The 17,672-nt window shown below is 31.1% G+C and overlaps 2 protein-coding genes across 2 annotated transcripts; both read left to right on the plus strand.

The window, feature by feature from the left end:
- The first annotated feature begins 2,049 nt into the window (after positions 1-2,049).
- Positions 2,050-3,695, plus strand: LOC123884546 (GATA transcription factor 9-like). Its single transcript, XM_045933661.1, has 2 exons — positions 2,050-2,506; positions 2,680-3,695. The coding sequence occupies exons 1-2, from the start codon at positions 2,162-2,164 to the stop codon at positions 3,376-3,378; spliced, it is 1,044 nt and encodes a 347-aa protein (XP_045789617.1). The 5' UTR covers positions 2,050-2,161; the 3' UTR covers positions 3,379-3,695.
- Positions 3,696-15,009: 11,314 nt separating this feature from the next.
- On the plus strand, positions 15,010-16,621 carry LOC123885150. Its single transcript, XM_045934417.1, has 3 exons — positions 15,010-15,331; positions 15,495-15,557; positions 16,008-16,621. Exons 1-3 carry the CDS (start codon positions 15,260-15,262, stop codon positions 16,197-16,199), a joined length of 327 nt encoding a protein of 108 aa, XP_045790373.1. The 5' UTR covers positions 15,010-15,259; the 3' UTR covers positions 16,200-16,621.
- The last annotated feature ends 1,051 nt before the right edge of the window (positions 16,622-17,672 follow it).

Here is a 17,672-nt window from a genome sequence, read left to right on the forward strand (position 1 = left end):
GAAAAATGATGTCAAATTCTCTTTACGTGATTATTCTTGATCCAATGTAATAATCGTCAAATTCTCCACATAATCCAATAGTTGTATCAAAATCAATAGTTAGTAAAAAGATTGTCTACTTGCATTATGTTTGGCTGTGAGGAGAAGATTCACTTCGGTTGGATCAACATATTGAAGTAAAAGTAACTATATTGACTTTTATAACACTATCTTCAACAAAAACTATAAGACATTAAATTTACCAGTTATCTTACTTATATATTACATAACCTCTATTTTTTCATCACCGTGTATTTCAAATACATTAAAATGACATATATTTTGAGGAAAATGAGACATATATGACGATCCTCTTACTCCTCCTATGACCACCAAACTATCATCATAAAGGCACTTTTACATTTAGGATAATAATTTGCTCTTCAAATTATATACATAGTATAGCATTTCATTTACATGTTAAATTCCCTAATAGTCATTTATTTTCTAACTCATGTATCCAAATCTTAAGCAATAGACAAAATATTACTCCCTCCAATCCTTATTATAAGAAAAAATTTACTTTTTTAGATTCATAGAATCAATGATAAGTCAGACACTACTTGGCATATTTTTATAGTCCAATGTCTAAATTGGAGAGAAAGTGATAGTTTGTGAACAAAATTAATTGTTTATTTTTTTAGTTAATTTCAAATTTTTAATGAAATTAGTTTTTTTTTATATATATATTTTTTATTAATGTTCCTCTTTTTATTTAATCTTCCATTTTATTATATCTTTAATATATTTTGTGTTCCAGCACTATGGACTCTAAATATGGACAATCTCCTTATCAAAGTTTATAATTCTATTCGATTATCTTGATTTCTTAAAAGAATCAAAGTTTTGAGATAAAACTAAAAATTTAAAAAGATCGAAGATTTGTGACGGAGGGAGTAATAAACTAATTTCTTCTGCTTGTCTCTATCATTTTTTGTCTATTTCTTTTTTTTTTTGTCAAGAAGGAGTATAGTGAGTATTGTTTAATAATCAAATTTTCATCTCTAAAATAAATAAGTGAAAAATACTAAATTTGAAGACCGACTCCAATATTTTACATTATTTCTATCAATTAAATGATGTTCATGATGTCTATTTCCCAAATAACCACTTGATTGATGAGTCATTTTGTAATCTATTGAGGTACTTGGTTCAAAACTTGCACTAACCAAAAACAAAAATTTATGTTCATGATGATATATTTTGTCCTACTTTAACATTAACATTTAACAGTTAACACAATGTAAATTTCTGCTTTTTTTTTTCTTTGCACAATGTAAATTTGTGCTTTATTTATCAAAATAAACTTAGGAAAATGCTAAACAATGCGCCCGGGGCACTGTTTAAGGAACCAAATATAGTAATATCACATTGAAGTTTGTGCAGTCAACGCCTCGAAAGTGTAAATAGTATTACTTTTAATTTTAAAATTTCCTTTTTTGGTTTCCTTAACCAGTGCCCCGGAGGCACCGGTTAGCATGACCCATAATTTTAAGCGGTACTTTGATACTCATTATTGTTAACGTTACTCATAGTGTCTTTCACAATAAAAGAGTACCCACATGCAACCTTAGTCGTCCTTATTAGGAAAATTTGAAATGAAGAAGCAATAGTAACAATAATTTCAACTCTTCTTAAAGAGGATATGAAATTAAATATTATATTATAAGAAAGTAAAAAAAAAAGACGGGAAAGATACAATAATAAAAAGAAAAGGAATAAAAAGCTCTCATTTCTCATAGAGTAAGTAAACAAAAGAAAATTGCTTCAGAAAAAAAAAAAGTAAACTAAAGAAAATCTAAATTGCTAAAAAAAGGAAGAAAAAAATAAAATGAAAGTTGTTTTAATTAACTTTACAGAACTTGCAAGTCACTTCCTCTATTAAATTATCATTAAACATGTGTATCTATATGCATGAAAAAAGATGCTCCAATTACTACAAATTTACAATATTGCCATTGGTGTCACTCCTCAAAACCCCACCATCACTCACACCTCTCTCTCAGACACAATCCACACAATTCTCTCTTTTCACAAAACGCTGCGTTTTACTCTCACAACAATTTCGCGTTCTTTTAATTACATCATCACACACACACACACTCTCTTTATTTTTACGAAAATGGAAGCACCGGATTACTTTGTCGGTGGCTACTACGGTGCCGGAGTTCACGGCGGAATCGACCAATTCTCACCGGAAAAACGTCATATTCACGGTGGTGGTGCTGACCAGAAGCCCTGTGAGTCTTTTGCCATTGATGACTTACTTGATTTCTCCAATGCTGATGCTATTATGTCTGACGGTTTCTTCGACAATGTCGCCGGTAATTCCACCGACTCTTCCAATGTTACCGCCGTTGATAGCTGTAACTCGTCTGGCTCCGGCGGCGAAAATCGCTTTTCAGGCACAATTGTTCCGTATGGTTTCTCCGGTGATGTTCAACTCAACGGTGAACTCTGTGTTCCGGTAATTACAAATTTCAATGTCACTAATTGAAGATAATTGAAGAACAATTTCGAATTGAATCGTTAATGTTTATTAATTATTTACAATTATTACAGTAGTTAATTAATTATGAAATGAAACTGTATTTTTGGTTGTGAAACTGAATTTTCCGTTTGAATTTTGGTTGATAACAGTATGATGAAATGGCGGAATTGGAATGGCTTTCGAATTTCGTGGAAGATTCATACTCCGCCGAAGAGGAATTGAAAACACTGCAACTTCTCTCCGGGGCCGGCGCCGTCAAACCACAGACACCAGAATCCTCCTCTTCCACCGACACTCACACGGCGTTTTCATCTGACGAGAGTGGTCGGAACTTTAACGCGTCGTTTCTCGGACCGGAAACACCTCTTCCTGGAAAAGCAAGGAGCAAACGCTCACGCGCTGCACCAGGCGACTGGTCCACGCGCCTACTTCATATCCCTGACGCGCCACCACAACAGATGAAAATTGTTCAAGTGAAAAAACGTGAGGATCCAAATGTAGAATGTTCTGGAAGGAAATGTCTCCACTGTGGCACTGATAAAACACCGCAGTGGAGAACCGGTCCAATGGGACCGAAAACACTTTGCAATGCTTGCGGTGTTAGGTTTAAGTCCGGTAGGTTGGTGCCGGAGTATCGACCGGCGGCAAGTCCAACTTTTGTATCGGCTAAGCATTCGAATTCGCATAGGAAAGTTTTGGAACTAAGGAGGCAGAAAGAGATGCAAAGATCACAGCATCAACAACTTCTGAGTCACAGTTCAATTTTCGGCGTATCATCTAACGGTGGAGATGACTTCATCAATTATCATCATCATCATTGTGGGCCAGAATTTAGGCATGTTATTTAGTGAGTGCTAGTGTAGCATAGTTTAATTTAATTTAGACTGCAGTTTCTTTCTTTCTTCTAAGTTTAAATTTAAATTTAAGTTTAAGCTATTTTCAGCTTCGGTACTTCTTTTTTGTCTTATATAAATTTGAATTTGAATTGTAGCTTTTTTTAATTTTCTCTTTTTCCTTTAAATGGGGGAAAATGTAGAATTTTAAGGTGAGGGGATAAAATAGGGGATGACATAAGAGCTTTATTTGGTTGTAGAATCTCTACTCTTGATTATTTTCCTTGCTGAATTTGGCAAATTTAGAATTATAACCTTCTTTTTTTGGGAAATAAGAATAAATAAAAGTTGAGGATCAATTTCTCTTTATTTTTAGGTACAAGTATGATTCTTTCTCTTTTCTGAATAAGCTAATACAAACGAAATCTAAAAACTTAACATTGTCATATACATATTTTTTTGAATGATTTTTGTATCGGGTTTTGAGTATCTCTTATACTCAAGTAATAAATTGTTTTGCTTATAAAAAACTATGGACAACAATAATTGATTTCAATCATTTAGAGATATTTTCATAAACAAGTTACTTAGAGATTTAAATGATACGAAGCATAAGTGTGGGACCAGAAGCTCTAATTTTTTTTTCATTTGATTTTATTTACTTTTCAACCGTCCTCTAAATTATCAACATTCCCTTCTTTTGAGAGTTATAAGCTTAAGAAAAACTAATTTAATATTTATGCATATAAGAGATTATTATAGGGAGTGAAAATTTAAGAAGTATCAATTTAGTGTAAAATTTCATTAATTCTATATATTATATAACTAAGAAGCATCAATTCATATGAAAACAATTATTCATAAAAGAAAGAAAAGTGAAGAAAATGACACATCATAGTCTTTATCTTTCTTTTAGACCAAATGGATCACATTTTTTGTAAAAACCTATGGGCCATGATCAATACTATGGAAACCAGATTGCTTCAATTTCATTTTGCATAACTGTTCATGTAGTATATATAACAATAAATTAGCAGCAAAAGATGGTTGCTTGACACACAATTTGGTCAATTGGTAATCATGAAACAATGTGTTGATTTTTTGCCTTATAAAAAAAAGTGACCACTCTCAAGTCTCTATCATCATTTCAATAAACTCTTTTCCGTTTCTTACACAATTTCTATAAACTCTTTGATTTATGTGATTCATAGTTTTCTTTCTATGCATAAAGGAATTTTTAAATGATTTTTTAGTTGTACTTTTTTTTTACTTTCACTATAGTATATGGTTTAACTTGAGCTTTAACAAAGTACACATACAAATGTGAACACTGCACATTTTTACGACCAAAGATATTTATAGTAGTAAGTAGTAATAATCTTTTGAGGCCCAATGAAATTCTTGATTTTGTGCATAGTTGTCTTGTACTACTACCCAAATTGGTGGAAAATAGTGATAGAATTAAGTTGCATGGATTTCAGTGAAATTATGAAATTAATAAATTTTATGGTCAGCCATTAGCCAGATACACATCGTCCTCTGTACGTACCATCTACATGGAAGTGCGTTAAAGGAAAGTGATGAAAGAATGAAATTATGAAAACCAACGTGGTAGGGGCAAAAAATAAAAATAATTAAAGATGAATTAAAAGAAGAAAATGGGTACTTACTTACTTAGCTTGCAAAATGGTGCAACAAGGTCATGTGAGTTGAGTTGTGAAGAGAGTGTTAAATAAACAAAGAATTAGGTACATATCGAGGGCTGATATAACTGTCTACCTGTTCCTAGACATTTCCTCTTCTATGGGCTCCACTCTTTTCATTGTGTATATACAGTAACACTATTCACGGTTCAATTATTTGAACTTTTTTTTCCTATAGGTTGCAATTAAGCTTGGTTATCAAAGTCAATTTTTAACTAATTCAAGCTTTATATATCATGCTACTATTCAAGTTTATCTGAGTTCACAATGCCAAGGTTTTTGGGCTTGCAATGTTTATTATCTAGTTTTTCACAATGAAATTTAAGTTGATTTAACATAGAATTAGAACCAATTTTGGTCAATTGAAGCTTAATAATTCGGTTAGTAGCGATATTTGTTATATGTAAGGGGCTCGAAGTTCGATCTTCAAATATTTTACTTATTTATTTATGTTTAAAAATAAAATTTTAACCACTAGATAATGTGACAAAAAAAAAAAAAAAAAACAAATAGTGTATGTATTTCATAATGGGTCTAGACTCAAATTAACCCTGCTCGGTCCAAGATAAGGGACTGACATTACCACGAGTATGAGCAGATAACGCGAACTCGTAACGTCCCACGTCGTAATTAATAGACTTTATTGTTAATAAATGCAATAAATGTAATTGATTGCCGCTCCATTAATTGATGACGATACCGTGACTTCTACGACTTTCACTTTTTTATCAATGGTTGTGACTTTGCACCGGAGGCCTATATATATGCACCTTCTCAAAAAAGGATTCATGTATACTATTCTACTACTCTCTAACCTCTCACGTTACGCTAGCATTAAAGTGTTTACGTACCCCTTTTCAAGTCACAAATAACCGTACATACGCAATGTTATGTTGCCGACCATATCCTTCTAATCAAATAAGATCAGTACGACAAGTGGAAAATGGCGTCAAGTCCACACAAAGCATGGTAATGTGTATTAGAGTTCTGTTTGAGTCTCAAATCATCCAAATTTTTGGGTAGTAAAGTATATATATTCAGGATCTGTTGATGTCAGTTGTCAAAATTTATTTTGACACTAAATCATATCCATCAATTTCAATTAATCCATCGGTCAGTATTTTCTCACTTAAATAGTTAACGTGCACTCATCGTATGTTTCCATTTTCCGTGGCTAAATATTCGGGTGTTTCTTCTTTCTCTCATATCACTTTTTTCTTTGTTTTTTTTTTGTGAGATTTGTATAATTTTATTCATACTAGCTAGTATATGTGCTTCAAGCTAGTAATGATTTCTCTCGTTTTATTTAGGTACCATGGTCTTCTTTCAAACTCCTCTCAAGTCTTCTCTTTCTCATTGGTGGAAAGAGTTTGAAAGAAAGGACATGGTCCCCTAAATAAAACGAGAGTAATCCTTTTAGCATGAAACACATACTAGTATGAATAAAATTAGGACACTAATTATATTAACTATTCTTTGTTTTATGTTGATATCATGTAATCTCGTTTTTTAGGGTAATATCATCTAATCTATGTTCTTAATTTGTTATAAGAAGAAAATAATATTGATGTAGTTAAAATGAATGTAAAATATAACACAATATAATATACCTTAAAAGTTGTAGCATCCTTATAAATAGGACAAAAATAATCTCAAAAATTATTTTTTATAATAACAATTAGACGTATTAGTACATTTTCAATGAAATAAAAATCAATTTAATAATAACCAAGTGATATTGGATTTAAGTGGTTAATAAACGAATAATTATTGGTCATAGTTGCAAGGTAACGATGATCATGATGTTCCGCTTGTCAGCACCAATCGGTGGGAAAAGCCTCGTATAGGATGGTTAAAGTGCAATGTAGATGCAACATTTTTTGTCGGTGCAGGTAGGACCGCGATGGGTGCTTGTTTTCGTAATAATTCTGGTGAGTTTATGGTTGAAATTACTCAGTGACAGCAACTGACGTTGTCAACAGAGGAGGGTGAAGCATGAACATTATTTGAAGCTATGAATGAAGCTAAGAGTAGAGGTTTTGAAGGCGTCCAATTTGAAGTGACTCTCAAGTATTGATTGATGCTATTCGTACCAAACGGCGAGACAATTCAGAGTTTCTTTCAATCGTTAATGAAATTATTCTTGTTATGATATCATGTGTGAACTTTGAAGTTAAGTTTATTAGGAGATAAGTGAATTCGGTTGCTCACACTTTAGCTAGGGCGGCCAATTCTTGGACTAGTTTCCATAGATTTGAGATTATTCCTTCATGTATTGAACTTTTGATAATTAATGAAATGCAGTAACTTTGTTTGGTTAAAAAATAAAATAAAAATTATTGGTCATAGTTTAGCATGGCCGGTCCGATAGCCAGACCAGACCAATTAACCCTCTGATTGCGAGTTCACCCGGTTCGACCAGCCGGTCTAGTCTGATTTTTAATACACTACATTTACATTAGTTACTTTTTTTTTGTGCCAAGATACTTATTGACTAGGCAGAGATGTCTCAAATAAAGACAGATTCCTTATTGGGCCTATATGTCTTAGGCTTCGGCCCAATCTGAAACACAAACACTCAAAAAGCACAATATCAATTTACAACCTACATTCAATAATTAATTAATAATGCTTTGGTTAATATTTATTTTATTTTATCAATAATATTATTATTTATATTAATTTTTTCCTAAATATTATTATTTTTAATATTTAGTACTGATATATGGTATTTTTTTTGAATGAATTACTCATATATGGTATGATATTATGTTGTTTTCTATTACTAAAGGCTTGTGTAGAAATTAATATGTTATTTTTTGGCTTTCACCATCAGTTGAATCTAGTTCGGGGGTCAGTTCTGACATCAAGTGGTTAGTAATATTATTTAAACACAATTTTTTTAATAGTGTTCTTTGATAATATTATTTTGTATTACTAACATTTAAGAAAGAGAGAGAGTGGACAAAAAATCCTAGGAGGTTTTCCTCAATGCATTATTGCATGGCTAGTGTATATATCATATATGTGCATGCCTATTGTACTTTTGTAGCTTTGAGCCTCACACAAAGCGACGACACATTCAAGCAAAGGGGGTACATATAAAGTACAATGCATGTACACAATTTCAAGAGGCCATTGTCGGCATTACCTAAAATTGATTTATAACAAGAAAACTCAAAATAGTGATTTTATTGATTAAATATCTAATACATTAAGAGGTTGAGCGTAGATCATAAAAAAAAAAAAATTAGAGGTTGAACTTAAGTAATTAATAAATTTTATATTTGAAGAATTTGAATTTTGTTGGAACAATTGGTGTTTAAATTTTATTTAATCACTTCATAGTTGGCCTTCGAATTATGAGAATTTTTTCTTTTTTGACAATAATTATGAGAGTTTAGTTGCTCTAGGAATTGGAAGTTAACATAAAAAAATTCATGTTCCAAAATATAAATAAAAATAGGTCAACAATTAATATAAATGGTCTAAGTTTTATATCAGAAACATCAATTTCTATTGATCAATTTTTACTTATATTTCGCGACCAAGACAATATGTACTTGATGGATGAGACTACGTACCGAATTTTAATTAACACACATGAATAAGAATGTGAGAAAATAGGAGAAGGAACTAACTAGCTACTACTACTAGTAGTGAAATAAAATAGTGTGCATGTGGGTGATGAAACAAAGCACATGCGTTACGTGACGTGCATTACTGTTACCTGCAGTATTATGTTGCATGATAATTTATCCAAAAAAAAAAAAACCTCACGATATGGCTTTGCTGCTGCATGCCCCATTGTCAAGGGATCTTTTCATGTTATGTGTGTAAAGACGTTTGTTCATAATGGGTTCTTGTCCCCTCCCACCACCCACCCCACTCCTTACATGTATTTTCCTTTACTCACTATACCCCCCCTTAGTTCCTTATTGGGACCTTTTTTTTTATTTTAATTATTGTTGCTTCTTACTTTGTTTTGCTTCTTTTGGGTAAAAAAGGTACAAGAGGGTATTTTGGTAATTTGACATTCTTTTTATTGGTATTTTTGTCATTTAGTATTTCTTTTTCCTTCTGTTTTTGGGGAAAGTCCATTGCTAATATATGGATGAGTTCAAAGTTTTATGTTCCTTTATTTATACCACCGCTTTGTCATTTACTACCAAATTTTGTAACTTTAAAAATGTTTTCTTGTTCACTTTGTATATTATTCATACAATCATACATAAATAAAATTTATATTTTTCTGATCAAAATATAATGAGTTCAATACAAGAATTGTGTATATTAGACTATTATTATTATTATTATTATTATTTATAATATTTGACGAGATTATTTCTAAAAATGGTTAAAAAAAATATTTACAATTGATAATATAATGAGTTCTTGTTGGATGAAGATGTAAAATTATTTTACATCGTCAGTGTATTTCTATAAACAAAGGGAACATATATCTATAAAATCTTTTGCAAATGGGCAAAATTTCCAGAGAATCGAATCTTATTTTTGTCCAGAAGAAGATTCAAGAGGAAAATTTGTTTTTTATTACGTATGTACATAAGTCCCATATACAAAATATTTTGCAAACTCTCTTTTTTGGAAAATGGTTGTTAAATATTGAAAAATGCGTGTGGATTATATACGAAGGTCACTGTTGAGTCACACTGTCGATAATTAGGTGATGACAAAATATATATAGCTAGCAAGCAACATTATGGCTTCTCCCAAAATTGTGTGTAACTTCTTTCATTGTGATTTGGCTCCAACCTTATTGCATGGCGTGGTGGACAACAGTTAGATAAAATTCCCATAGGTTATATTGTCATATTTAGGGCATGAATATTTGTTAGAAGTGTATGGAAAAATATATTGTATAGTAGAATTTTAATGGTTAAATTTTTTGGTTAAAGATATGGTTTATTATTTTTATTTTTTCCATTTCCATATTCACAATATAAAAAATAGACAATTAATTTGACCAACAATGAATTGACTCAACTGATAAGAGACCTGAGTCTCTTAAACATGTGGTTAGAAGTTCAATTCCTGATTTGTGCGTCTACGCCCCATAGATTTTTTTATGAATGTAAAAGGCAATTTAGTGCCAGCCAGTTAGACTCTTAACAATAGTATTTAGTGTAACCCTAATGCTAGAGTTGGAAGTTGCGTTAAGCATTAATTAAAGTATACACATGCATAATATATTTTTAAGGTTTTGGGTGAAGATGTGACTTTTCCCTCACCTGTGGTCTTGGAGCATTGATACTCTCAACACACCTCTAGACTCCTCAACATAGTTGTTGTCGTTCATGGGTCGAATCCGTGATAAAAATGGGTGAGAGTTTGGGTAGGATATGTTGATTTTTTTAGTCCAAAATATTGGCTAAGAATTGTAATAATGTACACATGCAGTTTTGTTTTCTTCAAAGAAACAAAAGAAAATTCATAAAAAAAAAAATTATATTTTGATGGTGTTTTTTAAATAATAATGTGAATTAAGAATTAATTGTTAGAAATATTGATCATCTCTCCAACTCTTATGTCACTCATCTAAAATTTTAGCTAAGATATGACAAGTGGTCCAACGGATTTTAATTTTTTTTTATATCATTTTAAGATTTTGAGTTGAACTTAACTCAATTTTACAAAATCAACTTCCATTCAATGTAAGACTAACAATACTTCGATTGATTTTTTATGGGAATTTTAGGATAATTTACCAATGAGTATTTATTTTTTCACGGTGCAATTTTTCCTACCTACTGTTAAGCAATGAAAAAATTGCTATGATCAAGTTGAAAGATAAAGAAAATATACTTTGAATTGGAAGGAACCATGTTTATAAATATTTAACCTTTCGTTTCACGTGCCATCTGCCAAGATATACAATTTCCTTGATATTGTTAGGTACTGATTCGAGTCGTTGAATTTGTTAACTGGCATAACTAATTATAATATGCACTTCTCATACTCATAAATTAATTAAGGTGGAAAACAATATATTCATATGGTAGTGGGATGGAGTATATGTTTTATTATAATTAAAAAAGAGTAGGATCATATTCATAGACCTTAATTTTCAATTACAGCTATTACCTACTATATATATATGTCGATAGATTTCCACATGAATGAATAAACATGCATCTTTACTACTTTGATTATCACTATATAAGTATTTTATAAGGCTATGAAAAATTTAATACAAACTGGCTATATCCTAGGCTATGGTGGGTTTGACTATATATGTTTTTCCAAAGTCATGTATGTATTTTTAACATAATATTTTGGTGTTTCGTGCATATTTTACTTTGTTAATCTTGTGTAATTATAATGATATATGTTATTTTTTTTAAATAATTTAATTATTAGACTCACACACACTTCAAATAAAAATAATTAAGAAAACTCATTCGAATTTAGACCTTACAAATTAACGAATTTGATAGCTCTCGCCCCCAAGTCTTTACACTACTAAAAAATGCGCTTTTTCAACAATAAAGGCCAACTTGAATGAAATATCACCTCTCCATCTTGCGTAAATTTATCTTATTCGACAGAGACATTACTTTATATATACAAGAAGTCGACTTTCGAATTTCGATAGTCTAGTTATCACCTTTTTTTATATTAAAAATAACGATATTCATTCATTCCAATAATTGATACAGTACATCAGTTGAAAATACAAATTCAACATCGTCAAAAATAAAAAGGATGAATATGCAAACAAACTTACATCATCCAAGTTAATAGCATAAAACAACAAAATGGCTATAAATAATATAATAGAATTAAAGTCACCGGAGTGTCCATGCTTCCGGATCTGCAATGTTGATGTCCAAACCATTGATTGAAGATGGTCTTTCAATATGAACTAAACGAACACCACAACAAGACGAAAAATCAACAATGCCGTACCAAGACGACGACCAACACAAACGCCGCACTCGGACGACGAAATCACAAATATAAAAGAAAAAAAACTAAAAGATCCAATCTATGTGGTCATCAGTTATTTTAGATCAAAAGCAAGGAAAAAAAATGTAGGGATGATTTTAGGCAAAACAATACCTAAAACCACCCCCTAACCAGCAGAGGAAGAAGAGAACTCAAAGGAAAAAGAATTAGGGCCGACAAAGAAAGAAAGAGAGGTCCAGTTATCACCTTAAAAATGTGGAATACTAAGAATACTAATTGCTAGACTATTTAAAAAATAATAATATCATTCCTGTTTTTTTTTTTTAAGCAAAATGAACTCATTGCATTTCATTCAATATAATAGAAAAGATACAACTGAGTGGATAATAATGATGAACACTGGAGCTAGACTGAAATAAAGACGCTATAGCAAGATTATGAGCGACTCTATTAACTTGCCTCATAATATTAGCTATGTTGTAATTAGCATTAGAATTGAGAAGGGAATTACAAGTTGAGAGCAAAGTGCCAGTCTCATTCGCATACAAATTAAATAATCATTAAACAAAGCATTCACAACCTGTTGACAGTTACTTTCGAAGATAACTCTCTCAAAGTCATTAGACAAAGCGAGCGCGAGAACATGCTTCATTGCGGTTGCTTCACATTCAGCGGCAATATATAACTAAAAATGAAAGATCATAGTATGTGCTTGAACAAAGGAGTCGAAACTATCACGAAAGCATATACCGAATTTCCCTTATGTGATAAAAATAGCTCCATCAACATTAAACATCAACCAATTTATAGAAGGTTTCTTCCAAAGTAAGCACATGAGATGATTCATATTAAGCATATTGCGGCACCAATTAAAATTCCTGATCAGGTCTGAAGGAAGCCTACAAGAGATCACTGCCGGGTTCGCTTGTTTATATCATCTCAGTTTGGGGCGGGCTTCTTAGATAAGAAAAATACATTTTTTTTTACTAAAGAAAATTACGTCTTTGAGCCTATTACTTTCCCATTAATTATTTGGTGATTACTCTTCATTCTTATGTTGGTCACAGGCAAAATATACCGGTATGATTTTATAGTTTCGAAAAATTTCTCCAGGTGAAATGGAAGATTCTGAACAATTCAAAAGAGAAAAGTTCAATTACCTCATTATTCTAGATGGTAATGTTCATCTCCCTAGTGTGTAAATTAAACCAATAATCCGATGAACACAACGTTCTAATCGAAATTTGAACGAAACCAAATAAATTCAATCTCTTTTTTTTTCGATACATAAATAAATTCAATCTCTATTTAATCAAAAATCAATTTCAAGTGTCATTAAAAAATCGATCATTAGCATCTTGGCACTGCATTAATACAGATGGAGCAGTGCAACATGGTGTAGCTGGGAGCGGAGGAGTTTTACCAGATCATCAAGAAATATGAAGGGTTGTGCAAAAAATATCGGTACCACGAATGTCTTCATTGCTGAGTTTTGGGGGGTATATGAAGGGTTATGTCTAGCTCGACAAAGAGGATTGATGAATGTTGAATTACAAATCGACTCTCTAGCGGTTGTGAAAAATCTTGAATGAAAGAGCATATGAAGTAATGGAGGAAGGAGTTTGATTAGAAGAATTCAATGCTTGTTACAAGGGTGGAATGTTCGCGTTCGATATGTATATCGTGAGTCAAATAAAGTGGCTGATGCGTTGGCTTCGATAGGATGTCAGTCAGTTGGATGCATTATGTTTGATATCCCCCCGGTAGGGATAGACCAGTTATGTATAGCTGATAGATTGAGTCACTACTCCCCGAATTATTGCTCTGTAATTCTCTTTGGGCTTAGTCCCCTCTTCTTTAGAAAAAAAATGAATATATTGATCATTAGATACTAGAATGAAACTATTTTTTTATATATATACTAGCGGGCCAGGCAGGCGCGTTCCGCGCCGGTCTGTGTCTAACTTATGTTCAAAAAAAAAAAAGCCTTATGTTATGTTTGTTAATAAAATATTTTTGCAGCTAAAAAAAAGTGTCTTATATTATGAGTTTGTTAATAAAAGATTTTTGTTGCTACTAAAAAAAATCAAGGGTATTGTTGGTATTATGAAAAGTTCACACCAAAAGTTATGTATCCTCTTTATATATAGTATAGATATAGATAATTATTTATTTTATTTGCATATCAGCGCTATTTGACCTCATGCTAGAGACATCTTTCATTCTTTTTTAATTTCTTTCTCTTAGATATAAAAAAAAAAGAAGTTTTTTCTTCCAACCCCGTGTTTCTTTTATACACCATGAATTTCCAATTTTGCCATTGCAAAAAACTTCAGTTTGTAGAAACCAAAATTTTTTTTGCCTTGAAAACAATTTTTGGTTTCTAAAAACCGAAATTTACTCTGATTTGCACTAGAAAAAATTCGGTTTCTGCGAACCGAATTTTTCTACAAGGGCAAAATTAAAATATTGGGGTATAAAAGAATCACGAGGTCGGAAGAGAAAACATCCTAAAAAAAGGGTGTACATAGTTAAAGCCCAAGTTAATAATGGATAAGCCCAAATTGAATTTTATGATTTCATATACTCACTATCTTTTTTTGTCATAATTCTCTCGTTCTCCTCAAAACGAATTCTAATGATTTAAAATTTAATTGAATGATAAATAAAATCCGATGAAGAATTATTTGAAACAATAAATTTCGATTTCAGAATGTAAATTTAGATAGTCACTGATGAAATTGGGGAAGAACTAGTTTTATCTCTAAGAAAATTCATTTAAGATTCTCTAATCAACAATCACTAAATGGTTAATGTAAGGACCACAAAGCTGATGTGCACATGCACCTTATCCTTTGCCTATATTTGTCCATAAATCACAATCCAACCAATAGTAGTAACTAGTAAGACTTATTTTGTCAAAAAAAAAAAAAAAAAACTAGTAAGACTTATAATCCAAGATCATGACATGTGAAAGTGTATTAATTAAGAGCATTTGAAGTCACAAGCATGGTTGAAACTTTCTCTTCAATTGAACCACGGGCTGTAAAGAAACTTAGCTAATTAAGTTTACTTTGATTATAGCCACAAACTTTTTTTCCATTACCTAAATACTCCGTGAATATATTGAAAAATCTTGTTCTCAAATGGCTATATACATATGATATTAATCTATGTAAAAGACATTGCAATTGTAATGGGATTTAATTGCTACTCATCAAGTCATTTACTCTATAGATCATATCTTGGTTTAATTCTAAATCATGGCAAAAACCTCTTGCCCCATTGAATTGGAGCCAAGGACCTTGAATGAAGTGGAGCTATCCCAAGCTAGGGTAGATATATATAATATCATTCTTTAATAAAGTATTTTTACTCATATCATTTGGTTTGATTTGGAGGCTCAATTTTTAAAAAGATATCCTAATATTGATCAATTTTCAAACAAAAGAAAATGGATGGTGGAATCATGTTGATAATATTTGTTGTTTCATGTAGGAACTAGCTGCAGAGGTGGTACAAAAGTTGGAACCAAATGAAGCATCAGCTCTTTTTGTTGAGGTATGAAATGTGAATATTTTTTAAGAATTATACAAATTTCATTAAAATGTTGTTAGATTTTTTTTTTTTGAGAAAAATATAATTTAACGATATTAAAAATATAATGGGTTTTGTCTTACCGTTGAAAATGTTTCAGTCAGTTACATACATGAGGTTGATAGTTTTTACCGAAAAAAATGCACTGATTTTTTGTCCTTCATATTTATCCACATCTTTCCACTTTCCCTCTCGTTTTTGTTTTGGCCTAAAGTCACCCTAAGACTCTGTTTGGTTGAGTGGAAAGAAAGAGGAGTGAAAGAAAATTACGGATTTTAATTAATGAATTTGGACTCACTTTAGTCCATTATACATTGGAATCCGTAATTTTTTTTTCTTTCTTTTTCTTTCCGTTCAACCAAACGGACTATAAAAGTATGTACCTATAAAAAGTGTTTGTTGATGTCAATGAAGGGGATTATTATGCATCCAATAAAGGAGGAGGCTACAATTATTGATGAAAATGAAAGCCATATTGAGAAATTAATTGATATCACAAAGAAGGAAGAGACTATCACTCATGAGGAAGTTTGCCAATGTCAATGCTCTATTGAAAGCCAAAGTTATACTATTACCCTAAAAGAGCCTCTTTCTGCACCATTTTGAATTTATGTGCTGCTCATGGAATTTTATGTCATATGCCAATAAAACTCTCCCTTTTTATTTTGTTGCTAATATTGCAACTTGCTAATAAAATAACTATAGCTCAAAAAAAAAAAAAAAAACTATAGCTCTGATTGTACCATTGGAATTTTTTTTGTATTTTTTTTTCTATTGGTTTTTTTTCCCATCATTACTGGATGAAAAACTTTAATTTGAAGACTTTCTCAATTCTATATTTCACACATCTTCAATCAATATTTTTGAAGCAAACTAAGAGTCTACTATAATAGATAAATAGTTGTGACACGGCAATGTCATGATTTTATGTAATTTTTTTATAAATTTATATTAATTTTGCATCGTAACAGCCACAATGTAAATAATGTGCATCGCAACAACAATAAGTCAATAACAATTGAGTTTAATTGTTGTGTACCGTCATGGTAAAGATTCTTTACATGCGCATTCAATAATTGGTTGCCACATCATTTAATGAACGTGACATATCATGTGTTTTTAAATATCATACATAATGTGTCGATATATTATTGGACGTACATGTAAAATAACTTTATACTGACAATACATATAAATTAAATTCATAACAACGATTTAAAATCATAGTCCACACAAACCATTCTAGGCCCTAATAAGGTTAGGATAGGGAGCAACTTTATCCACATCCCATTTTTTCTAATACACATTTTAGAAAACCCATGCATTGATCTTGATTGAAAATATGTTTTTTTTTTATGGAAAAAAAAAAAGCATTGTAACCAATAATTGATCTATAAGCGTACTTTCGAACGGTACTGGATTTTTTATTATGCGTACATGCATAGTTATTTGGGGGTGTAAAAAGTTAATCACTTGTGTTATTAGATATAATGGGTTTGCATGCCTTGATAAAGTTCAGTTAATTGACCCAGTTTCATGGTGGTGTTTTTCTTCTATTGGAGACATTTCCAGAAATTATATGATCCTAGAAATATTGTTTAAAACTATGGATAAAGAACATGTGAATATTAATTTTTCTGTAAGAGTTCAAAATTTTCCCTTTATATTTCACTTTTTTTCTTTTTTTTTTTTAACAAGTTTTCACTTTTTTTTTTGTTATTAAATGAATAAATAGAAAACTAAATATTTAAGCCGGGTTAGGCCCAACAACAAAAGGGTTGTTCAAGTAAGCCAATATGATATAAAGGCCCAGCAAAAAGGAGTGTTGTCCCTACCACTAGGGTTGAGCACGAACCTACGATCTGACTTAAAATCGACATAACTGCGAACACATGGAAACGTATGATTTGAGTCCACAAGAATACCCTGTTTATGAAAAAAAAAATCATCATCTTTGTGCCTTCTAAATTTTATTGAAAGATTTCTACCTCCTCTTGAAATATTGTTTGTTTTTGTTGTTCTATAACTATACTTAAGCCAAAGGTCTCACAAAGCTTAATTTTTCATGTAAAAAAAAGA

This window comes from Trifolium pratense, linkage group LG5, assembly GCF_020283565.1.
Source record: "Trifolium pratense cultivar HEN17-A07 linkage group LG5, ARS_RC_1.1, whole genome shotgun sequence".
In the NCBI taxonomy this organism is placed as follows: domain Eukaryota; kingdom Viridiplantae; phylum Streptophyta; class Magnoliopsida; order Fabales; family Fabaceae; genus Trifolium; species Trifolium pratense.

Excerpts from the sequence above, each read along its gene's own strand:
- LOC123884546 (XM_045933661.1), top strand. The coding sequence starts at position 2,162 with ATGGAAGCACCGGATTACTTTGTCGGTGGCTACTACGGTGCCGGAGTT. Across the intron at positions 2,507-2,679 it reads ACGGTGAACTCTGTGTTCCG|TATGATGAAATGGCGGAATT; the intron begins GTAATTACAAAT and ends GGTTGATAACAG.
- LOC123885150 (XM_045934417.1), top strand. The coding sequence starts at position 15,260 with ATGGCAAAAACCTCTTGCCCCATTGAATTGGAGCCAAGGACCTTGAAT. Across the intron at positions 15,332-15,494 it reads TGGAGCTATCCCAAGCTAGG|GAACTAGCTGCAGAGGTGGT; the intron begins GTAGATATATAT and ends TGTTTCATGTAG. Across the intron at positions 15,558-16,007 it reads CATCAGCTCTTTTTGTTGAG|GGGATTATTATGCATCCAAT; the intron begins GTATGAAATGTG and ends ATGTCAATGAAG.